Genomic DNA, 26688 nt, shown 5'->3' with positions numbered 1-26688 from the left:
ATATATTGCATGCAGCTCATATCCACATACATTCTCTATTCCATGCCCAGTACCCTGTTCTGATACTGGCCTGCTGTTACTGGGCCATAAACGTCATGAAGAGCACCATATAAATTCTACACGTTGTGTCTGTCGGCAAAGGATTGAATATCATCAGCCTTTCAGCTCATCCACATGTCCTGCATCACATGCCGATTCTTTTTACAAATTTGGTTAATAGCAGAAAGCCTGATTTGCATTCTGTTTATGTATCTATGTTTCGTAAGAGTATCTTGAAATGCAGTGAATTTATTTCAACTTTCAAGCACCATAAAAACTCTATAGTAAATCTACCAGCATAAAACAAATATGGCTGCAGATGACGTCATTCAGGATCTGTCTATTGCTCTAACCATTCATTGTTAATTTGATTGGTTTGCCTTTAATTATTTGTGTCAGATCAAGGTGATAAAACTATAAATAAATTAAAAAAGTTGCTTCTTGTTGCTGGGCATGCTTAGAGCTTGAAATTTGTATTTATTTGTTTAGGAGTCTGAAACGTTTCAGATCACATGAATGAGAAAATACACATACATGTTTGGTTCTGCATCGATGGAAAGAACAAGCTTGATATGGTCTAGGAATTCACTGAGGCAGTCAAGCTAATATGTATTTCTGTGCCATATCAGACAAGTTCTACATCCTGTTTAGAACCAAATTTGTTTTTATTAGATACTACATCAATTTACAGCTTCTAAATAGTTTCGATTTTCCATGTAAAATAAATTCAAAATGAATTGGTTTTTTTAAAATTTTGATTTAATTCATAAAATAAATTGATTTGTGTATGTCAGAAAAAACACCTAGATTTATTCAGTCTGAGTGTGTGATATGGAAATAGGGATTGAAGAGTTGTATCAGATTTAGATTTTTCTGTATTTTGCAGCGCAGTGATCTATGCCAATCGACACTACTTGGAGCTGTACCATGACACTCACCTCGATCGACTGGCCAAAAATGGAGAAGGGAAGCCAAAAGTCATTGGAGATGTCTTCATCCATTCTTCTGCTCAGGTTCATCCTACTGCTGTGGTAATTATATTGACTGGTCTCCTGTGTATTGTTTGTATAAGAGGAATTTATATATTGACTGGTTTTCTGTGTATTGTTTTTCTAAAAGAAATTATCGAATTGTATCGATTTGTCTTCTCTGTGTGGTTTGTCAAAAATGAATTATCCAGTTATATTGACTGGTCTTTGTATTGTTTGTCAAAAACAAATTATCCAGTTATATTGACTGGTCTTTGTATTGTTTGTCTAAAGGAAATCATACAGATCTATCTGTCCTTTAGATAATAAATTTACAAATTTAAGGCAGAGAACCGACATGGAAAGAGGATTGAAATACCAACCATAACTAAAACATCTGCATTGTAACATCAAAGACACCTTGTTATCATGTTGCTGATATTGTCACTTTAATGTATTCATTGTTTATGAGACTTGTAGTTAACTATACAATTCTACTCCTGTGATCAGAATCCCTAAAAACATTCCAGATATCAGATATCATGACTTGTCTTAACTTTTGACTGGCAAAGTCAAAACAGGAACACGGGCAAGGTTTGGGTGCTATAAAGAATTTTTCATTGTGATATAAACCCTATGCCAGGACATTAAGATTTGAAACCAAATATTGTACATTTATTCAAGTCATCCATAATGAAGTTGGCATGACCCCATGGTCCTCATGTTGCCTGATGATACACCAGTCAACTGTTTGGTTTCCATAAATTTTACTACGAGTTTTAGTACAATATGGAATGAAACTTTGTAGTGATCATGTCTTGATAAAGTTTGATTTTCAGTCTTTTGTGCCGTTGTTTAGAAGAGTTATGGTCCCTGATTCCATTCCCTCTAACTTTCATTCCATAGCGAAACATTACCAAGGATTGTTATCCCATGCCTATCAAGGCTGGCAGGGGAAATAGACACGGTTGTTATTCCATTCCCAGCATGACTGACAGGGGGCATGCACATGGTTGTTATCCCATGCCCATCAAGGCTGGCAGGGAATACACACATGGTTGTTATCCCATGCCTATTAAATCTGGCAGGGAATATACACATGGTTGTTATCCCATGCCTATCAAATCTGGCCGGGAATATACACATGGTTGTTATCCCATGCCCATTAAGGCTGGCAGGGAATATACACATGGTTGTTATCCCATGCCCATCAAATCTGGCCTGGAATATACACATGGTTGTTATCCCATGCCTATCGAAGCTGGCAGGGAATATACACATGGTTGTTATCCCATGCCCATCAAGGCTGGCAGGGAATATACACATGGTAGTTATCCCATGCCTATCAAATCTGGCCGGGAATATACACATGGTTGTTATCCCATGCCCATCAAGGCTGGCAGGGAATATACACATGGTTGTTATCCCATGCCCATCAAGGCTGGAATATACACATGGTTGTTATCCCATGTCCATCAAGGCTGGCAGGGAATATACACATGGTTGTTATCCCATGCCTATCAAATCTGGCAGGGAATATACACATGGTTGTTATCCCATGCCCCTCATGACTGGCAGTGAATATACACATGGTTGTTTTCCCATGCCCATCAAGGCTGGCAGGGAATATACACATGGTTGTTATCCCATGCCCATCAAGGCTGGCAGGGAATATACACATGGTAGTTATCCCATGCCCATCAAGGCTGGCAGGGAATATACACATGGTTGTTATCCCATGCCCCTCATGACTGGCAGGGAATATACACATGGTAGTTATCCCATGCCCCTCATGACAGGCTGGGGAGTACACATGGTTGCTATCACATGGCCATTGAAGCATGGCTGACAAGGGATATGCACATGGTTTTTATCCATGGCCCATCAAGGCTGACAGGGGATATACACATGGTTGGTTTCCCATGCCCATCAAGGCTGGCAGGGGATATGCATATAGTTGTTATTCCATGCCCAGCATGACTGGCAGGGGATATACACATGGTTCTCAAATAAGTTTGATTTTCAGTATTGCAGAATTCCATTTACAGGAGTTATGTACCCTGATTGCCCATGCTTCTACTTTTTTGTGTGTGTTTCTGCATCTTAACTTTAACAAGGATTGCTGCATGTTTATAAATTTTGTGCTTTCATTTATTCAGTTACTTTTATAGTTGCTTGCTTCCTTTCTCACATGCCTGTATGTCCATTGGTAATTTCTTAATTGCATTATTCTAGATCAGAATGCACAGTTGATTCTAATCAGTAAAAGAGCTGACTCATTTGAGATCCTTTGGATGTTACCATCTTGATAATTTTATCACATTTGAGATCCTTTAGATGTTACCATGTTGATAATGTTATCACATTTAGCTATTTCCTTGTCTTTTGAAATAAAATAATTTAAAGTTACTGGTAATCTACTCAGATCATTCATGACTAACTAAATCATAAAACAGTTCATTCAAGGTGGTGGATATTTCTTAGAGTCCTTCCTTGGCAGTTTTAAATGGACCAATCTACAGATGACATTTAATGGGGTGTCAGTATGCCATATCTGTCCAAGTTATGAATGTATTTGCATAATAGGATTGTTGAGGATGTTCACTCAAGCATTAAAGCTTAGATTATGTGATTTAGGAACCTTGGATCTCTAATTGGTAAGAAAATTTAGTGAGTAAGGCTAAGATGGTATCACTCAAAGTCATCTTTGTTTTGGTATTGTCTTTGTGTCAATGAGAGTAAGACTAACATGGCATGACTCAAAGTCATGTTTGACATGGCATTATCACTGTGCCAGGGAGAGTAAGACTAACATGGCATGACTCAAAGTCATGTTTGACATGGCATTATCACTGTGTCGGTGAGAGTAAGACTAACATGGCATGACTCAAAGTCATGTTTGACATGGCATTATCACTGTGTCGGTGAGAGTAAGACTAACATGGCATGACTCAAAGTCATGTTTGACATGGCATTATCACTGTGCCAGGGAGAGTAAGACTAACATGGTATGACTCAAAGTCATGTTTGACATGGCATTATCACTGTGTCGGTGAGAGTAAGACTAACATGGCATGACTCAAAGTCATGTTTGACATGGCATTATCACTGTGTCGGTGAGAGTAAGACTAACATGGCATGACTCAAAGTCATGTTTGACATGGCATTATCACTGTGTCGGTGAGAGTAAGACTAACATGGCATGACTCAAAGTCATGTTTGACATGGCATTATCACTGTGTCGGTGAGAGTAAGACTAACATGGCATGACTCAAAGTCATGTTTGACATCGCATTATCACTGTGTCAATGAGAGTAAGACTAACATGGCATGACTCAAAGTCATGTTTGACATGGCATTATCACTGTGTCAATGAGAGTAAGACTAACATGGCATGACTCAAAGTCATGTTTGACATGGCATTATCACTGTGTCGGTGAGAGTAAGACTAACATGGCATGACTCAAAGTCATGTTTGACATGGCATTATCACTGTGTCGGTGAGAGTAAGACTAACATGGCATGACTCGAAGTCATGTTTGACATGGCATTATCACTGTGCCAGGGAGAGTAAGACTAACATGGCATGACTCAAAGTCATGTTTGACATGGCATTATCACTGTGTCAGTGAGAGTAAGACTAACATGGCATGACTCAAAGTCATGTTTGACATGGCATTATCACTGTGTCAATGAGAGTAAGACTAACATGGCATGACTCAAAGTCATGTTTGACATGGCATTATCACTGTGTCGGTGAGAGTAAGACTAACATGGCATGACTCAAAGTCATGTTTGACATGGCATTATCACTGTGTCGGTGAGAGTAAGACTAACATGGCATGACTCAAAGTCATCTTTGACATGGCATTATTACTGTGCCAGGGAGAGTAAGACTAACATGGCATGACTCAAAGTCATGTTTGACATGGCATTATCACTGTGTCGGTGAGAGTAAGACTAACATGGCATGACTCAAAGTCATGTTTGACATGGCATTATCACTGTGTCGGTGAGAGTAAGACTAACATGGCATGACTCATAGTCATGTATGACATGGCATTATCACTGTGTCAGTGAGAGTAAGACTAACATGGCATGACTCAAAGTCATGTTTGACTTGGCATTATCACTGTATCAGTGAGAGTAAGACTAACATGGCATGACTCAAAGTCATGTTTGACATGGCATTATCACTGTGTCATTGAGAGTAAGACTAACATGGCATGACTCAAAGTCATGTTTGACATGGTATTGTCACTGTGGCAGTGACATGGCATTATCACTGTGTCATTGAGAGCAAGAATAACATGGCATGACTTAGTCATGTTTGACTTGGCATTATCACTGTCAGTGAGAGTAAGACTAACATGGCATGACTCAGTCATGTTTGACATGGCATTATCGCTGTGTCAGTGAAAGACTAACATGGCATGACTCAAAGTCATGTTTGACTTGGCATTATCACTGTGTCAGTGAGAGTAAGACTAACATGGTATGTCTCAAAGTCATGTTTGACATGGCATTATCACTGTGTCAGTGAGAGTAAGCCTAACATGGCATGACTCAGAGTCATGTTTGACATGGCATCATCACTGTGTCAGTGAGAGTAAGACTAACCAATTGTATGTCTCAAAGTCATGTCTGACATGGCATTATCACTGTATCAGTGAGAGTAAGACTAAAATGGCATGACTCAAAGTCATGTTTTACTTTGCATTCTTGTTGTGTCATTTAGAGTAAGACTAACATGGCATGACTCAAAGTCATGTTTGACATGGCATTATCACTGTGTCAGTGAGAGTAAGGCTAACATAACATGACTTAAAGTCATGTTTGACATGGCATTATCGCTGTGTCAGTGAAATACTAACATGGCATGACTCAGAGTCATGTTTGACTTGGCAATATCACTTTGTCAGTGAGAGTAAGACTAACATGGCATGACTCAGTCATGTTTGACATGGCATTATCACTGTGTCATTGAAAGACTAACATGGCATAACTCAAACTCATGTTTGACTTGGCATTATCACTGTGTCAGTGAGAGTAAGCCTAACATGGCATGACTCAAAGTCATGTTTGACATGGCATTATCACTGTGCCAGGGAGAGTAAGACTAACATGGCATGACTCAAAGTCATGTTTGACATGGCATTATCACTGTTTCAGTGAATGACTAACATGGCATGACTCAAAGTCATGTTTGACTTGGCATTATCACTGTGCCAGTGTGAGTAAGCCTAACATGGCATGACTCAAAGTCATGTTTGACATGGTATTATCACTGTGTCAGTGAGAGTAAGACTAACATGGTATGACTCAGAGTCATGTTTGACTTGGCATTATCACTGTCAATGAGAGTAAGACTAGCATTGTTTGACTCAAAGTCATGTTTGACTTGGCATTATCACTGTGTCAGTGAGAGTAAGACTAACATGGCATGACTCATAGTCATGTTTTACTTGGTATTATCACTGTGTTGATGAGAGTGAGAGTAACATGATATGACATCTAAAGTCATGCTTGACATGGCATTATCACTGTATCAGGAGATGAAGAAAAAATTATTTTCAATCATTACAAAGGCCTCAGCTAAAAGTGATGTCTGATCACTTTTCTGCATCCTAGTTTGAGCCCAGCACAGATTTGGTCCTTAAGAGCTCAGTTTGAAGTTTTGCTGTTAGTTCTCTGTTAAGAGTAGAGGCCATATTAATATCCTGTTCCCTTGATGAATAAATTTATAATGATTTGTTCCAAAATAGTACATAATGATCAGTTTTACTGGCAATTTGCACAATATTACTTTTGATATTTTTAGCATTGTTCATAGCAAATATTGTAAAAGGATCGAAGAAATGGATTAATAAATTTCTCATGGATTCCTAAACATTCCTTTTTTTTGCATCATTCATTCAAGAGATTCTTGTTTTCATTTAATCTAAGAAAAATTTTAAAGCTACATTAAAAATCCAAATCACATCACACATATAAGAATATGTTCTGTTTGCACAACCACAGAAATTGATGCCTTTTCAGATGAATTAATTTGCAGTAATTAGTTTGTAAATTAGTCACACTCAACTAATTAATATGCCCATTTTCATTTTAGCTGGGTCCCAATGTCTCAATAGGCAAAAATGTGACTGTTGGAGATGGAGTTCGAGTTAGAGATTCTATCATACTAGAAGGAGCAATACTGCAGGTGAGAACTTTTATTCATACCAGTATTGTACTGTTTGCATGTTCTTTCGTACAGTTTATAGTGATTGCTTGTCATCATTTTTAGTGCAGAGTGGAAAATTTGGTGCTTTAGGGCACAGTGACATGGGTAGGTCATGTAGTGCTGAGGCAGCTGGAGTAAAGTGCCTTACACAGGGACACACCACAGTGACATGGGTATGTCATGCAGTGCTGAGGCCATTGTAGTAAAGTGCCTTACACAGGGACACACCACAGTGACATGGGTAGGTCATGTAGTGCTGTGGCAACTGGAGTAAAGTGCCTTACACAGGGACACACCACAGTGACACGGGTATGTCATGCAGTGCTGAGGCAACTAGAGTAAAGTGCCTTACACATGGACACACCACAGTGACATGGGTAGGTTATGTAGTGCTGAGGCAACTAGAGTAAAGTGCCTTACACAGGGATACACCACAGTGACATGGGTATGTCATGCAGTGCTGAGGCCATTGTAGTAAAGTGCCTTACACAGGGACACACCACAGTGACATGGGTAGGTCATGTAGTGCTGTGGCAACTGGAGTAAAGTGCCTTACACAGGGACACACCACAGTGACATGGGTAGGTCATGTAGTGCTGAGGCAACTAGAGTAAAGTGCCTTACACATGGACACACCACAGTGACATGGGTAGGTTATGTAGTGCTGAGGCAACTAGAGTAAAGTGCCTTACACAGGGATACACCACAGTGACATGGGTATGTCATGCAGTGCTGAGGCCATTGTAGTAAAGTGCCTTACACAGGGACACACCACAGTGACATGGGTAGGTCATGTAGTGCTGTGGCAACTGGAGTAAAGTGCCTTACACAGGGACACACCACAGTGACATGGGTAGGTCATGTAGTGCTGAGGCAACTAGAGTAAAGTGCCTTACACATGGACACACCACAGTGACATGGGTAGGTTATGTAGTGCTGAGGCAACTAGAGTAAAGTGCCTTACACAGGGATACACCACAGTGACATGGGTATGTCATGCAGTGCTGAGGCCATTGTAGTAAAGTGCCTTACACAGGGACACACCACAGTGACATGGGTAGGTCATGTAGTGCTGTGGCAACTGGAGTAAAGTGCCTTACACAGGGACACACCACAGTGACATGGGTAGGTCATGTAGTGCTGAGGCAACTAGAGTAAAGTGCCTTACACATGGACACACCACAGTGACATGGGTAGGTTATGTAGTGCTGAGGCAACTGGAGTAAAGTGCTTTAGACAGGGACACACCACAGTGACATTGGTATGTCATGTAGTGCTGAGGCAACTGAAGTAAAGTGCCTTACACATGGACACACCACAGTGACATGGGTAGGTCATGTAGTGCTGAGGCAACTGGAGTAAAGTGCCTTACACAGGGATACACCACAGTGACATGGGTAGGTTATGTAGTGCTGAGGCAACTAAAGTGCCCTACACATGGACACACCACAGTGACATGGGTAGGTTATGTAATGCTGAGGCAGCTGGAGTAAAGTGCCTTACACAGGGACACACCACAGTAGCTAGTGTGATCTGAGTGAATAATAGGATTTGAACCTGCACTTTTGTCAAACTTAAACCTATATGTGACAAAGTCTTGAATATCCAGATGTATTTGCTCAGTCACAAAGGATGTCTGGTATCAGCAGATATATTGGCATTATATTGGGAGACATTGTGGAAGTACTTTAAATATCAACTGTAATTAATAAATCTGAAATAAAAAGAAAACTTGTAAATTTCGATTCCAAGGTGAATGTATAAGCTTCACTAATCAGAGATACCTCTGGCTGACAAAACACAATCTTAGATTGTATCCTTTAATGATATGCTATGTTATATTGTATCCGTAATGCTATGGTATGTTATATTGTATCCTTAAATGTAGTGCTCTGTTAGATTGTATCTTAGATGCTGTGTAATATTATATTGCATCCTTAATGCTCTTTCATGTTAGATTTTATCTTTTTGCTATATCATGTTAGATAGTATCATTTAATGCTATATCATGTTAGATTTTATCCTTTATGCTATACCATGTTAGATAGCATCCTTTAATGCTGTATCATGTTATATCGTATCCTTTATGCTGTACCCTGTTTATATCCTTAATGCTATACCATGTTGTATTGTACCCTCTGTGTTGTACCAATGTTAGGTTGTATCCTTTGATTATACATCTTGTTAGATTGTATCCTTTTTGCCATACCATATTAAAGTATATCCATGATACTATGTTAGATTGGATACTTGATGATGTACCATTTATAGGTTACTGCATTTGTATGGGAAAATATGAACGAGTTTTGGGATGGAATACTGCACAAACTTGGCATTCATATTGTAAATGAATGCGCATTGAAACAACTTTTCCATTTGATCTGGAATGAATATATTTTGGTACTTTGTTTTGATTCGATGAACATTTGTGATTTTGGACTGGATTCATCTGTGCAAATTATACATCGGATTGAAGCGGCGCGGGAGAAGCGTGTTTATATCTGTAAATGTGTTTCTGTTTCTGTCATTGAATGTTTGAAATCATAATGTGGGAAAAATATGAAGTCTTTCAATTGCAATTATCAAAAAGATGCTATGGAATGTAATGCTTATTTCATTTTGAATGCAGTAAGGAGGATGCAGTTGCACTTATCGAAATTGCAGCACAATTTCGAAATGTTTAATTCAGATTGAAAACCTATGATATGGCTCATGTAATTCAGATTTGCAGAATTAAGAAAATACATTTTGAGGAAATTCAGGATGTAAAACTATAAGTATATTTTATTTTGCCATTCTTATCACCAGCTAAAGAAGAGAGTATATGACTTGTCACATGTATGTTATTTGTAAGGACCTTATCTTCCGTCTGTTATATACTGTAGCTAGCCTAAATCCGTAACATTGTATCAATGCGTGATGTGCCAAAACAGCTGGTATGTGGCAGTCCATGAAACATCTGTTTTAGTTCATTCAGAAACAAATTTAAACAACCACAATGTAAAGAGCCTCTTATGTGAGTGTACATGATTTGTGTACAAATCAAAAGTGCTGGCGTCTGCATCCATTGTTTGTTTACAATAGAAAGTAGTTCCTTTATGCACGTGAATGCTATATGTGTATTGTTGCGCGAGTTCAGTATCGGGTAATACTGAACGATTCTGACAATGTAAAGTTAATGGAAAAAAAAAATAAGCATATAATAAGTTACATTATATCCTTGATGCAGTACCATGTTGCATTGTATCATTGATGCTGTACCATGTTACATTGTATCTTTGATGCTGTAGCATGTTAACTGCTTCGGTGGCCTAATGGTTAGAGTGTCCACCTCAGATGCGGGAGGTCGTGGGTTTGATCCCAGGCTGAGTCATACCAAAGACTTACAAAAATGGTAATAACAGCTGCCTTGCTTAGTGCTCAGCATTAAGAGGTTAGTGTTAGGACTGGTCAGCCTGGAGGCAGGATAATGTGACTGGGTGGGATATCATGCTACATGTCTGCGGCATGATTCAAAAGTCCAAATCACACACACACACTGTAGCATGTTACATTGAATCTTTGATGCTGTACCATGTTACATTGTATCAATGATGCTGTAAAGTGTTGCATTGTATCAATGATGCTGTACCATGTTACATTGTATCTTTGATGTTGTACCATGTTATATTGTATCTTTGATGTGGTACCATGTTGCATTGTATCTTTGATGTTGTACCATGTTATATTGTATCTTTGATGTGGTACCATGTTGCATTGTATCTTTGATGTTGTACCATGTTATATTGTATCTTTGATGTTGTACCATGATATATTGTATACTCAATGCAGTAGCAGTACGTCACAAGAAAATCTCTCAAACAAAACTAGTTGATTTTAGGAAAATGGCTGTCTGTCTTGGGGTAGACAAAATTGTAAAAGTATACTGACAAAATTGCCTCATTGTATGGGTATCCTTCTCTTAACTGTACTACCTTGACTTTGTTAGCTATGATTACTCACCTTTATCAGAGTAAATTAGCCATGTCCACTAAACTGTTTAGCTCATTCTCAGAAGTCCCGAGTCTAGCTCACTGTCTGAGGTCCCGAGTCTATCTCACTATCAGAAGTCCCAAGTCTAAGCTACTTGGCCATGCTGTCTTAAGAAACTTTAAAAAAATGGATATACATTGTTATTACATCAAGATATCACTTTACAGACAGGGTTTTAGTTGTTTTAAAAAATAGTTCTTTTATGAAACTTCATTCATTTGTAAACATATTTTTCATAGAAAATGAGATATTATATTTGGTCTATCATTTGGTACACTCCATATTTCCATGCATTTCCCTACAATAATTAATTATTATTGGATTTCACCCAAATTTCGGTGTGCGTCTTGATATTGAAAAGCTTTGGCTGTGCTTAGTTGTCAGGATCCTTCATCTTTGTTTAGCGATGGTATAGCACCAGAAGGTCAGGTACACCCGCTTTATTTGTGTTCAGTAGTTTCTTTAATTATTATTGAATTTCAGCCACTTCATTTCTATACATTAGTTTCTTTATTCATTATTGAATTTCAGCCCACATTATTTTTGTACAGTAGTTTCATAATTAGTTTGAATTTTAACCATATTTAGAGTTATTGCTGAGCTGTGGGCAGAATTTGATTGTCAGCCTTGATACATCATCATTTTGCAGACTTATAGCCCCTGAAGATCACACTAACTTTTGTTTCCATACAGTAACACCCTAAATTATTATTGTTATTGAAGAGACGTATGCCATAGAATACAAAGTAAAAGATGAAAAAGAACTTATAGGATTGCAAAATAAATCCCAAACAACCTTAAAATTTCAAAAACAAGTCCTAATATTTAATGTTCTGAACAAACTTTAGTGGTGTTCTAAAATAAATCCAATGCTGGACATGTTGATGTGCTTGTGGTGGCCTATGTTGTAGTGATGTGCCAACAGACTTTTGTTGAATTACAAGCCAAGAATATATCCTTATTTGAAATTTTACTTTAATCCAAGACTCTGTTTCCATTAATGTTATTTTTGAGCACATTGTATGTCCAGAGAAGAATAACTTAAATAATTTTAATAAATAAATTCCAGCCCAAATAAAATACTGGACACAACAATAATACAACTGATTCTGCTCAGATCTTACAGCATAAATGAATATTGTCTTGAAAAAGATTATATAGCTCTCTACTTGTTCTTAGGCCACAATTAACATTTTCTGAAAATAAAATAAAAATCTAATGGAAAATATCATTCTAGAAGGTTCCATATTTTTACAAGATAAAATCTTAGATATAATTAGATTTTTGTTGTTATAGGGTTTAACGCCATTTTTCAGCACAAGATAGGCTATACATGGCGGCCAGTATTAATGGTGGAGGAAGAACCGGGAAAACCCCGGAAAGAACCACCGACCCACGAGAAGCTACCGGCAAGCTTTCTCACATATCCACATTTGCCGAGCCCGAGACTCGAACCCACGCAGATAGAGGTGAGATGGCAGTGATCCGTGACGGACAGCGCTTTAGACCACTCGGCCACTCGGGGCCCCAGGTATAATTAGAAGGTCTATTACTAAAATTATAATAAAGAACATAGTAAACACAATGTCCTTGACTCAAGCATAGATGGTAATCATAAATAGTTAACCCATACTAGTAGGGACAATATTAGCTGTGTATTACTTGTTTACAAAATAATAAAAAATATCGGTGGCTTGGGTCAGGTAGAAAATGAATGTGATTTTGGACAAGGTCAAGCCCAAAATACAATTATTATCCATAGCATATAATGAAAAAAAAATTCAAAAACCAAACTAACAAACAATGCAAATTAAATATATATAACACATAAAAATAAGGTAGAAATTATCATTATTAAATATAATCCTTTGTACAACTAAGATGGTTCTGCTATCAAACATTGCTACATGACTAAAAATTGAAAGACCATTAAAGGACATAAAAAAACCCATAATTAGCCCATGATGAGGAAGCATCCTGGCATGAAGGCCTTGCAAGTTTGAACAAATGATACCAACTAGCCATGAAATATGGCCTCCATTACTATACAAACATAAACAATTAATTGGCTTTTTCATGAACTGATGAAAGAATTTGACCAAATTTGACAGAAAGTATTTTGGAACTAAAGCATCTTGGCAGATTGAAATCATTTGAACACAACTATCAAACAAGGCTCCCTTTACCAAAATTAGAAGAGTTTGAAAGAACTTCTTTCCAGAAATGTCTGTAATGAATTTGATCATATTTGACAAATTTGACTGAAAATAGCATCATCACAAGGACTTTCAAATTAAACTGATAATCCATCAGATTTGACGAAAAATAGCATCATCACAAGGACTTTCAGGTTAAACTGATAATCCATCAGATTTGACTAAAAATAGCATCATCACAAGGACTTTCATGTTAAGCTGATAATCTATCAGATTTGACTAAAAATAGCATCATCACAAGGACTTTCATGTTAAACTAATAATCCATCAAATTTGACTAAAAATAGCATCATCACAATGACTTTCATGTTAAGCCGATAATCTATCAGATTTGACTGAAAATAGCATCATCACAAGGACTTTCATGTTAAGCTGATAATCCATCAGATTTGACTGAAAATAGCATCATCACAAGGACTTTCATGTTAAGCTGATAATCCATCAAATTTGACTAAAATAGCATCATCACAAGGACTTTATGTTAAGCTGATAATCCATCAGATTTGACTGCATTAAGAGTCAAAAACAAAATCTTCAAAGACTTCCTCTCAGAAGCTGCTCATTTAGAATGTAACCAAATTCGACAAGTTTTGTACACCTCAGAAGTTCAATAATGATGGCTGTGTGCATACTGAAGCTATCCTACAGATCTGAAGAGGGTCAGATAAAATGGTATTGAGACAAATGAAAAACTTGGGTTAAACTAGGAAATGGATAAATGTATGGATGGGTTATCAGTGATCACACTGTCATGCTTCTGTTAAGGTGGACTCCCAAAAAATAGGCAGCCCTTAAGTGAGTTCTTCTAAACATCTGGTCAGCTGAAGTTGACCCATTTAGCTGAAAGCACCTGAGCATAAGGCATATTAAGTTGGCACAGATAATAATGATCCTTAATCCAATATGGCTGCGATTACTTAAAATATACTTAAAAACACTTAAAATGTCAGAAAGCATCAGACTGACTTTCTTAGCAAACTACCCTTGCATTTGACTTTCATTTACATGTCAGCCAGGTGGATGACCTCAGGCCTGTTTGGATCTATTTTTCAGGATCATTGCTGCATATTAAACAGCATCATAGGATGGAACAGCACTGTTGGTATGTGGTCAAGAGTAGAAGGTACACCAAATGATCCAAATCCTAACAAGCCATTTGCAAAGCTGGAGACTTTGTCAATGTTTGATGACCATGGAAAATTGAATCCGTCAATAACAGTCATAGGTGAGAGACTTGATATATTTAAAGAAAAAGAAACATTGTATCAAATTATTCAAATTGTGCCTTATTTTAATGGAAGTTTTCATGGTATTCTATTTCTTTGACAAAAATATATTGTAAGAGCACAGCAGTTCCATTTTAATATTTATACATTTTAATCTTTTAAATTAAGTTTTAGAAACTATTTTAGGGAAGTATTTTGGATGAGTACAGTTACTTGTAGTTTTATCTGACATGAATTATCACTTGTTAATGTTTTTATCCTTAAACATTATATGTATTCACTGTAACAGGGTTTACATGTGATTATGGAAATATTATACTCTTTGTCCTTCAGATAAATTCTATGACTACATTAATGTTAGAAATATAAGCCCTACTCTGGTTTAAATCCAGTCCTCCCCAAGTCTTTTCTGTCTAAATTATATAGACAAAGGGCAGTAGCTCTTGCATATTACCTCCCTTGAAAATGATCTTGCTGTGAACTGGCAACATTGGTCACTTTTCCTCCCAAAATATATTGGAATTTTATTCTACTTTCCATTCCATCCATTGAGGATTTTGTATTTATGAATGTATTAAGAATTATTGTAATGGTGGTATATATTAGTTTATCACATATTTGGTACACTATAGTGTGTGCAATTTAATATTTTTGATATTATAACTTGTGAATAACTTTATGTGATTCTGATTTGTCCAAATAAGCCCATGAAATTATTGTGCAGTATTCTCTTTACTGATTGGCTGCAATCATGGCAAAACTTTCTTAACCTCACCTTCTGGAATATTTTCTTTTCAGTGGACATTTTGGTGGCCATTTATCAACTAGATTTATGAAAGAAAATTTGAGGAATAATTATCTCTGTTGTTTTGGGCTACTTCATGTCAAGGAAATAGGAACTAATTGCCTTTAACATAGATCCTTTCAGACAACTGACCTGAGCTGACTTGAATAGGCATTGAACCCATGACCCTCGGATTACTTGATTAATTAATTAATACTTATTTCAACTTGTACTGAAATTGGATCACATCGTTGAGTATTTGAAATTGCATAAAGTACATAAAGACATTCCAGATTTATCTTGTTTGACCATTAAATTTTGAAAATTGTTGGGTTCCTCACAGTTTTTTCCCTTTTCAGGTTCCAATGTCCATGTACCACCAGAGGTGATAATTCTCAACTCCATGGTGCTACCTCACAAGGAGCTTAGTGGATGTTGCAAAAACCAAATCATCATGTAACTGTTTCCTAGCGGTACATACTTATAATACATGGTACCCTCATTACATATATAAGATGAAAATAATCATCTCTAATTCCATTACCACATTTTTATGTAAAATAAACATCAAAACTGTTTGAGCAAGGAAGTCATTCTCAGGCTGATAAGTTAACACTAAAGTTAGACTTAAATTGCACCTATGTCATGGAACTCTTGTTAAGAAAAATCTGAGAATTCTACTATGTTAGCTTTAAAATTACAATTACAGGTTGTCAGCGTTCCTTGCTTGAAAGTTTTGAGAATGGTAGTGCCTGGGCTGGAAATCATAAAACATCTGAGCTTGATTTTGAGCTAAAGATTTTGTGTTAACAAATCAAAAGTGATTTAGTTTTGAAAGGTTGGCTTTGATTGGCTGATATAGTGTTACTTTTGGAAGGTTGTCTCTGATTAGTTGATAGAGGAAACTCAATCTCATACTTTTAGTTTTATGAGCAAGAAACTCCAAGTTCAGAAAATTTAAATTTAAAAAATTAAATTTAATTAGAATAAAGTCAGAATGATGAGACTTTCAGATTCTTCATATTTTGAATTCCATGCTAAAGTTTCACTGATGTAGATACAATATATAGAGGATATTTGTTTGAAATGAATAAATAATGGATATATTTCATCCAGTGTTTTACCCATTCGATAAAACATATCCATTAATCAGTCATCACAGATTTATTGTTTATTTTATTGTCAAAAGTATTGGCTAGCAAGATATCCTGGAAAAGAGATTAAAGTAGCAGATTTTTTTACTGGATCCTTTTACATGTCAGCAGTTTACCGTTTATGATCTGCTGTGTTTTATGATTATTTGCAAAGAAAGTATAAACAGTTACATAATTCTCCTTCACAATTCAAACTAAAATAGCACAAACACAAAACAAATGTTGCGCCTTGTAGAATTTGAACTCGAGTCATCTTTGCCAGGAGGTAGCCATACTTACCTCTATGTCAATTAATTGTCTAAGAATGACTCAACTTTGACAGGAATCATTTTGTTGACACAACAGTGAAAATATTTGTTTTATTTCACTCCATTGAACTGCCACAATTATTTTACTTGAAATATCCAGTAATTCATGGCTTAGCATTAAAAAAAATTATTATAACTAATTTTGGGATTTGAAGCTTCAGCTCATGTTTGTTTTTTTTATAAAAATTGCGACTATGCATCCTGGCCCTGTGTTCTATAATCTTTGTGAGGAAGAAATTCTAGCTCAAGTGAAAAACTCCAAAATCAGATTTGATACTTGGCATGCGTCAATGTTGTTGAAACTAAGAAAGCCAGTAGAGGGTTTGGTTACATTTAGTGTTATACAGTACACTAGCAAAGTTAGATTTTATGCAGAGACAAGTAGTTTAAAGTGATTTGCCCAAGGGCACACCATCATATCTAACCCAGTTTTGTCCAGTGGTAGAATTCAAACTTGCAGTCTGAAATGCAAACATCTGAGCCACTGTAGCTCCTCTCTCCATTAGTCACCTCTTAGGACATGTGGGACTCTTCTGCGTCACCAAGCCTACTGGAGATTCCAGTACAGAACTACAAGTTTTAAAAATCTTGATAGTATTATGGATCAAAACTCTTTGGCATCGGAAGCTATAGGCATTGAAAATGGTGAGACTTTGAGATTAGTTTTTTTTGTGTCTCAAAATGTTTAAAGAATATAGGGCCTGGCATTTGGTTGCATAATAGGATGGCAGATCAGGGTCATTGTTTTTTGCGATACTTAATGTTTCGGTTTATATGCTTATATCATAATAGACCATAACAAAAACTTGCAAAGCATCATGGGTAAAACAACTTTGGAAATACAAAATACCACCACATGATGTCTTACAAATAGCTAACCTGGTTGAGCATTGGACCTTGTAATTCAAGGGTTGTGGGTTTGATACCTGACCTGGCCAGCTGGGGTTGGCTGCTGCAATATGTCTTTGGAAATGTCACTTTGTTTGCATTTCACAGCATATATAGTGATATGTTAAAAGTGCCATTAAACCACACACACAGATGCAAAGACAAAATCATTTTGTGTACAAATGTTGTCATGATGTGATGAAAGACAAGTGTGTAATGACTGAGGATTCTGACTTATTTTACTTGTCTGTGGTTTTGTCAGATATATTTTTTATATTTCATCATCAACACAATCTTAAATCTGTGCTCATTTCAAATTAAATTTTTTAACTCGTCCAATAAAATCAGTCATTTGCTCACCAACGCTATTATTAAAATTATTTTACTCATTTCAAGGATCATAGATTTGCTACCTGACCAGGATTGCCTGGTCAAATTATTTGCAAGTCAGTTTATTTGTCTTTTCAAGTACATAACATGTGAAATAGGATATATAAATGATACTTCATTTTATTGTGAGCTTGGCCCATTATGGCTAAACCAGTGGCCCAATTTTTCAAATGAAGCTGGTCTGTTGGCCCATATTTTCCTCAGACCTGGCTGAAATACTGTATATGAGCCATCTAATTATTCATCTAATATATTGAAATATTGTAGATGTTCTCTCTAATTATTCAGTCATGAAGTTGTTTTAAACCCAATTTTCTTAATTGCTTATTAAAATATATATTTATTTTATTATTAAATTGTTTTAAACAGAACACATATATGAGTGTACTGTCAAGATGTAGTCGTGAATTTCCTTTCATTAGTTGAGGTAGACTTCATTAGATGCATGGAATAGAAATGATAGTTAATATTTTTTGTGTTAGATATATTGAATTGGAAATCTGAATCGTCTTTGCAAACACTTACTCTATATACTCACTTGTCAGTCAAGTCCAACTGCAAACTGCATATGCTCAGATCTGGCATTGCATAATGCACTGGCAGATCAGGGTCTGTGTAGCTTGTTGATCTAAAATAAACCTTGCAATGTTAGCTTCGAATGACCTGGTACTCATGATATCCTTCCCAAAAATGGTGATGCTCATTTTCACTACCTGAACATCAGTCATTCCCATGGAGTTTAAATATTTTCAGATATCGTATGTATGATAATATAGGTTATGCTGATCATCTTTCTAGTCCCGATCATTGAAGTCACTGTAGCTGTATTAATATCTACGTTAATCTTGTCTGGCTGGCTATCTGTCTATCAAGGGTTTGGTTCCCGCATGTTTTTCAAATATCATATATATGATTGCATAATGGATAAACTGGTCTTCTTTGTAGCATCCATTATTTATTGCAAACACCATAAAAGAGTTCAGTTTACAACCTTCTGTGTTGTTATTATACAACCTTTGTTGTCCTTTCAGGAATATTACCTCCTGATATCATATCCTTCCAACATACATTTTCATAAATCAACTTTATCAAGGATTGTTAGATTTCCACCATTTTTGGGAATGCAGCATTATCTAGCATTCTGCAACATTATTTAATGGAGCTGTGCCCTCTGATTGTCTATTCTCCTGACTTTGGTTTCTGCAGCAATACATTCACAAAGATTTCAGCCAGATTTAGCATGTTTTTGTTTTGATAAAACCTTCAACCAATCTTCTTTAAAGGAGCATCTTCCCAACCAAATGGGTCATCTCTCTCATTCCTTGTCATTGGCATGTGTATCTGATTCCATGTCAGTGGCATGTGTATCTGATTCCATGTCAGTGGCATGTGTATCTGATTCCATGTCAGTGGCATGTGTATCTGATTCCATGTCAGTGGCATGCATATCTGATTCCATGTCAGTGGCATGCATATCTGATTCCATGTCAGTGGCATGCATATCTCATTCCATGTCAGTGGCATGTGTATCTCATTCCATGTCAGTGGCATGTGTATCTGATTCCATGTCAGTGGCATGTGTATCTGATTCCATGTCAGTGGCATGCGTATCTGATTCCATGTCAGTGGCATGCATATCTCATTCCATGTCAGTGGCATGTGTATCTGATTCCATGTCAGTGGCATGTGTATCTCATTCCATGTCAGTGGCATGTGTATCTCATTCCATGTCAGTGGCATGTGTATCTGATTTAAACTGAGAACAAGTGTTCTCTTGTGTATGTTACTGCAGGGAAATCAAGTGCTATATGAGAAAACTAATTACATGACCAATTTAGTGTTCAGTATAGCAACTTACAGGATGTCCATTCACCTTGACTTCTCAAAGGTATGAAGAAATTGTATATGCATGCAAGGCTAAATTAGAGAAACTTACATCCAACATGCATCATTGTCTTTTGAGGCCACAGAATCTTCCCAACTTTGTTCCCAGGTAAAAATGTAACATGCATTCTGATTGGATCCTTTTTGTATACCCTTGGTTCCAAGGTAAATGTAACATTCAATCTAGTTAGATCATTTTTTATGTCCTCTTCCACATCTATGAAGGGTGCATAAAGTTTTGTCCACGTACTTACTTGATGGGCTTTGAGCTTGGTCTTTTATTTTTTTAATTTCTGTTCTAGAACTGTTGAAGTGTTTGATTAATTTAAATAAAATGTATGAGTCTTTATCGCTATCATTGCTGTACTTTAGGACTCTTTTTACTTGAATGATATAATTGCTGTATTGTTTGTTCTATCCATTTTTTACTTGAATGCTATAATTGCTGTATTTTTTGCTTTATCCAGTTTTTACTTGAATGCTATAATTGCCCTGATAAATGCTCTGTTCAGTTTTTACTTGAATGCTATAATCGCTGTATTTAGTACTCTAAAATATTTATATTACTCTTCATTGTATATAATTAGTATATTTAAACAGTATGAACCTAATTCTTTATGGTTTGCACAACCTTGCAGAGTCCTTAGATTTGAGTGTTGCCATGAATTGTCCATGAATTTCAATAAAATTTATACTTTCCACAGAAATTGCTTGAATTAATGACATTTTTCAGTTTTGGCAAGGACATTTTGAACTATTAGAGAAATACAGAGCTATTGCAATGCCATTTTGACAGAATTTTATGCTTCATATTGCAAGGTTGTTATTTGTAATTTGCTGCCTTTTTTCATATTCATATTGTTGTTCTTCATCACCAGTGTAGTTATGGAAAATTTAACAGTAGTTGAACTATTTAATGGGTTTTCCATTGAAAATTACCTAGTATCAGATGAAGTCAGTTTTAAAAATGATGAATTATACAGAATTCTAAATAGACTCTTTTAGTGACTACACAAATCTGAATTGAAGTATGTTTGCACTGTGATTCTCCTGAAAGAATGCTTATGGAATTTGCTCCCCTGTTTTTTAATTTCACTCAATTTTTCAAACAAATGAGATGGATATTGAAAAGGATTTAAGATCTGACAGTAACACACACATACATAAATACAAGGATACAACTATTTTGGCTTATGGGAAGGAATTGGGGATTTTCTAAGACAAATCTTTAGCTAAATGTGAAACGAAGAAAATCTTGGAAAAATGGATATTCAATAATACATTTTCAAACCTCGTGACTTTATAGAGGATGAAGTTCAGTTCTTGTAATTACAGATGCTACAAAAATAATATAGAATCTTTAAAACTAACAGAACTATATTTTAACCCAATGTTAACAAATATTGACAAAGCACGGAAATAAGGTGTGTTTGTATGTAGTCCCTTTTTGGTGTTCAGAACCAATATCTTTTCTTCATGCAGTTTTAAGCATTATAATTGCCTTTATAAAAGGCTCATTAAAATTGTGTAATCATCTGAAAGTAGTGTCATAATTGTAAGTGTCTTGAATAGGCAAGTACTAAAATTATTATTTTTTTTATAAAAAAAAGAAAAAGAAAACTATTTTAGAAAATGAACAGAAAATAATGACAAAAATAAAGTGAGGCATTTATCTAGGAAGTTGATTGGATGGTTTTTATTAAATTCATGAGATAGTTGATAGTTTTGGTAAGATATTTATACAGTACAGATCTAGATGCAAAGTATATATGTGTTACTATTAAGGGGATTAAGGTAGCATGACATGTACAGGTATTGCTGCAAAGCATATATGTGTTGCTATTATGGGAATTAAGGTAGTATGACAGGTACATGTTTTTCTGGACTTGCAAAGCATATAATTATGTGTTACTTCTAAGGAGGGGCCCCGAGTGGCAGAGTGGTCTAAAGTGCTCTCCGTTACGGATCACTGCCATCTCACCTCTGTCTGCGTGGGTTCAAGTCTAGGATTTGGCCAATGTGGGTATGTGAGAAAGCTTGCCAGTAGCTTCTCATGGGTCAGTGGTTCTTCCCGGGGTTTTCCCAGGTTCTTCCTTCACCATTAATACTGGCCGCCATACATAGCCTATTGTGTGCTGAAAAATGGCGTTAAACCCCACAACAACAACAACAACAACAACAACTATTAAGGAAATTAAGGTAGCATGACATGTACAGCTATTGCTGGACATGCAAAGCATATATGTGTTGCTATTATGGGAATTAAGGTAGCATGACATGTTTTGCCACAAGTCTTCCATTGACTTGCATAATTGTCTGAAAACAAAAGAAGCACTTGAACTCTGTATTAAGCTCATACATCAAGGGATGTGTTTGTAATTTAAAAAGAAAATAAATAACCTCTCTGCTGTCATTCATATGTTTGAAACTTAGTGGATTGTAAGCATTCAAGAAAAATCAATCATTTGGACTTGTTTTTGTTAAAAAAATCAAACTGATGAATGAACATTTCATGTGCCTATTTAAAAACCTTGACTCTGAAAGTGTTGCTTGTATGTTAAACTTTCTCAAATGCAAATGAATGATTTTCTGTATCACTCTTGCTATGTATATATTGCTTTCCATTATAGAACCAAACTGAAGATTACATCATCGTTATTGTGATATTGTGGAAATATATTTATGATTTTAGTTTTGTTACTATCAAATATTTAATACTATCAAATATTTAATATTTGTATAAAGAGGGAGAAAATAAAATCAAAGTCTTCATCTTGGAAGAATTTAGCTTGTTGACTTGTCATTTTAAAAAGAAAGAAACATCCATTTTTACAGAATTCTTGAAGTTGTGAAGATGAAAAATTCATTACATATTGTGCATGAGCATTGTAGCAAAGTGAATGCTGTAATACATGATGCATAATCAATATAATAAATAATATGTCCAATGATCTGGCCATTCACACCCCAGGTTAAGCTCAGTGTTAAAGTTGTTTTAGCTTACACACACATTCATGTTTTCTTTTTCCTTCTAGCTGTATGACAGATGGGCTGAACAATGAGTGGGTGGGTCATCATTTGTTACAGAACATTTCTTTATTAGCATCTTTGTACTATCACATCCTAAATACATTCACACACTCTGACATAAGATTTAACAATGTGACCTTGAAACATTACTGAGTAGTGGAAAGCCTTTAGCATTAGTTAAATAAGGTTCTCTATAGAGATGTCTTGTAAGGTCTTATACACAATGTTGTGTAAGGTCTTATGCACATAATGTTGTGTAAGGTGTTGTGTAAGGTCTTATCCACAATGTTGTGTAAGGTCTTATACACATAATGTTGTGTAAAGTGTTGTTAAGGTCTTATCCAAAATGTTATGTAAGGTCTTATACACATAATGTTGTGTAAGGTGTTATGTAAAGTCTTATCCACAATGTTATGTAAGGTCTTATACACATACTTTTGTGTAAGGTCTTATCCACAATGTTATGTAAGGTCTTATACACATACTGTTGTGTAAGGTCTTATCCACAGTGTTATGTAAGGGCTTACACACATGATGTTGTGTAAGGTCTTATTTACATAATGCTGTGTAATGTCTTGTACACATATGTGTAAGGTCTTGTACACATAATGCTGTGTAGGTTCTTGTACACATAATGTTGTATAATGTCTTATACATATGTTGTATAATGTCTGATACATACATTGTTTAAGGTCTAATACACATAATCAGTGGCATCACTAGCTTTGGTGTCACTCAGTGTGGTAACTCATGGTGTAGTTCCCATGGACATCCTTCCTGCACAGAAACTGAAAACATTTATAGAGAGTCATGTGCAGTAACTCATGGTGTCACCCCCATCGACCCCCTTCCTGCACAAAAATTAAAAAATGTTATAGACAGTCATGTGTGGTAACTCGTGTTGTAAGCCCCATGGACCTCCTTCCTGCACAAAAATTCAAAAATTTTATAGACAGTCATTCTGGTGCCCTCCCTCTGATAGTGTCACCTGGTGCAGTCTGCACTCCCCTAGTGATGCCACTGTACATAATGTTGCATAAGGTTCTTGATATACATACGGTTAAGTAAGGTCTTATACACATGATGTTGTGTAAGGTCTTATACACATAATGTTGTGTAGGGTCTTATGTACATACTGTTGTGTAAGGTCTTATACACATAATGTTGTGTAAGGTCTTATGTACATACTGTTGTGTAAGGTCTTATACACATAATGTTGTGTACGGTCTTGTACACATAATGTTGTGCAAGGTCTAATACCCATAACATTGTGTAAGATCTTACACACATATTGCTGTGGAAGGTCTTATGCACATAATGTTGTGTAAGGTCTTATATGCATAATGTTGTGTTTAGGTCTTATACACATAATGTTGTGTATGGTCTTGTATGCATAATGTTGTGCAAGGTTTAATACACATAATGTTGTGTAAGATCTTAAACACATAATGTTGTGGAAGGTCATATACACAATTCTGTGTAACGTCTTACACACATAATGTTGTGTAAGGTCCTCAATATATATAATGTTGTGTAAGGTCTTATGCACATAATGTTGTGTAAGGTCAAATACACATCATGTTGGATAAGGTCCTTCATATACATAATGTTCTGTAAGGTCTTATACACATATTGTTGTGTATGGGCTAATCCACATAATGTTGTGTAAGGTCTTATACACATACTGTTGTGCAAGTCCTTGATAAACGTACTGTTGTATAAGGTCATATACACATAATGTTGTGTATGGTCTTATATACATAATGTTGTGTAATGTCTTATACACATAATGTTGTGTAAGGTCTTATACACATAATGTTGTGTAAGGTCATATACACATAATGTTGTGTATGGTCTTATACACATAATGTTTTGTAATTTCCTTGATATAAATAATGTTGTGTAAGGACTTAAACATGCAATGTTGTATATGGTCTTATACACATAATGTTGTATATGGTCTTATACACATAATGTTGTGTATGGTCTTATACACATAATATTTTGTAATTTCCTTGATATAAATAATGTTGTGTAAGGACTTAAACACGCAATGTTGTGTATGGTCTAATACATATAATGTTGTGTATGGTCTTATACACATAATGTTATGTATGGTCTTATACACATAATGTTTTGTAATTTCCTTGATATAAATAATGTTGTGTAAGGACTTAAACACGCAATGTTTTGTATGGTCTAATACATATAATGTTGTATGTGGTCTTATACAAATAATGTTGTGCAAGGTCTTATGCACATAATGTTGTGCAAGGTCTTATACACATAATGTTGTGTAACGTCTTATGGTCCTCGATGCATGGTGATGGTGACGAGATGCTGGACAATGTGTTTTATGCAATGTCAGTGCATGGATTCAGAGGTTACAGCCAAACATTGGGGGAAAGTTAGATTTATTAAATGCTATATATATATATATATATATATATATATATATATATATATATATATATTACCTGAATTCTAAAGTTGTCATAAATGTTGCTGAGATTTTTACACACCATTCAGGTGTATTTCGGAAAGTGTTGAATTTAAAAGTCACCAACCAGAAAAGTTGCTCTGATTATTTCCTTTCTTAGCATTAAACAGTAGTTATTGATGTTTCGGCCTACCCAGTCACTCTCTTCATACAGAATTTGTGGATGTGAATGATGGGGAAAATATGGTAAAAGCTGCATATTATGAGAATTATTTACATCATTACGTTATTTTATAATTTTATCCATTGAGACGGTATTGGCCTCATCAGCATCCTGATATCATAAAGTGTATGACACCAAAAGTGAAGCTAAATGGATCTCATGACAGTTATTCCCGGCATTAATTTTCCCTGTATTTATCTTGAAGATGTGAATTGACATGCTGTGTTATCATTAAATAATTTAAATTTACTTTGTAAAATCTTGCAGTGCCGTCCAGCACCCCAAAATGCAGTTTTTGCGTGTCCATAGCCAAGTGGTCCAGGCAAGAGTTACTGCAGGTTTCTTAGAAACAAGATTCCAATGTAGTTCCTGCATTTCTATTTGTTCATCACCCACCCACCCACTCCCATACACATCATAGCACTAGAAGGTGTGCCGTGTGCCATACTGGGGGTCCTATGTTTTATAGTCAAGTTCAAGCTCGGTCTTTGACACTTTTACATGGCACTAGTTATATCTCCTTGATAACTTTGAGGCCGTTTGAGATTAAGGGAAGAAACATGGTAGATTTGTACCACAATATAAGAAAACATCATCACTAGAAGATGTGTGATGTACCATATTTAGGTCCTATTTTCAAAGTCAAGGTAATGACTCAATATTTTGTTCCCATCTACTTATTATCATTAAGCCATCTGAGATTAAGGAATTAAATTCGGTACACATTTATATAGAAGGTGTGTTGTACACCACATTGTGGGACCTTTCATCAAGGTCAAGGTCAAGGCCATGATTCAGTCCTTTGCTGTCCATCACACTTTCTTTTCCATTCTCTAAATTGGGAGCTGTTTGTTGTTAAGCATACATTTATGTCATCATT

At 35.9% G+C, this 26688-nt stretch overlaps 1 protein-coding gene across 3 annotated transcripts in view; it reads left to right on the top strand.

Annotated features, from left to right (window-relative positions):
- The window catches only part of LOC149790490 (mannose-1-phosphate guanyltransferase alpha-A-like), a 48426-nt gene extending 25528 nt beyond the window's left edge, over nucleotides 1-22898 (top strand). For all 3 annotated transcript variants that reach the window (XM_089972537.1, XM_089972534.1, XM_089972535.1), the window contains 4 exons: nucleotides 926-1070; nucleotides 7120-7212; nucleotides 14535-14706; nucleotides 15851-22898. In XM_089972537.1, coding sequence (XP_089828663.1) covers nucleotides 926-1070; nucleotides 7120-7212; nucleotides 14535-14706; nucleotides 15851-15951 — 511 coding nt within the window. In that variant the 3' untranslated portion in view covers nucleotides 15952-22898. The remainder of the gene's footprint in view (nucleotides 1-925; nucleotides 1071-7119; nucleotides 7213-14534; nucleotides 14707-15850) is intronic.
- The last annotated feature ends 3790 nt before the right edge of the window (nucleotides 22899-26688 follow it).

The sequence above is a fragment of the Sinohyriopsis cumingii genome, chromosome 10 (genome assembly GCF_028554795.1).
Source record: "Sinohyriopsis cumingii isolate HCF-2022 chromosome 10, ASM2855479v2, whole genome shotgun sequence".
Lineage (NCBI taxonomy): Eukaryota > Metazoa > Mollusca > Bivalvia > Unionida > Unionidae > Sinohyriopsis > Sinohyriopsis cumingii.
This window is presented reverse-complemented; position numbering and strand designations above follow the sequence as displayed.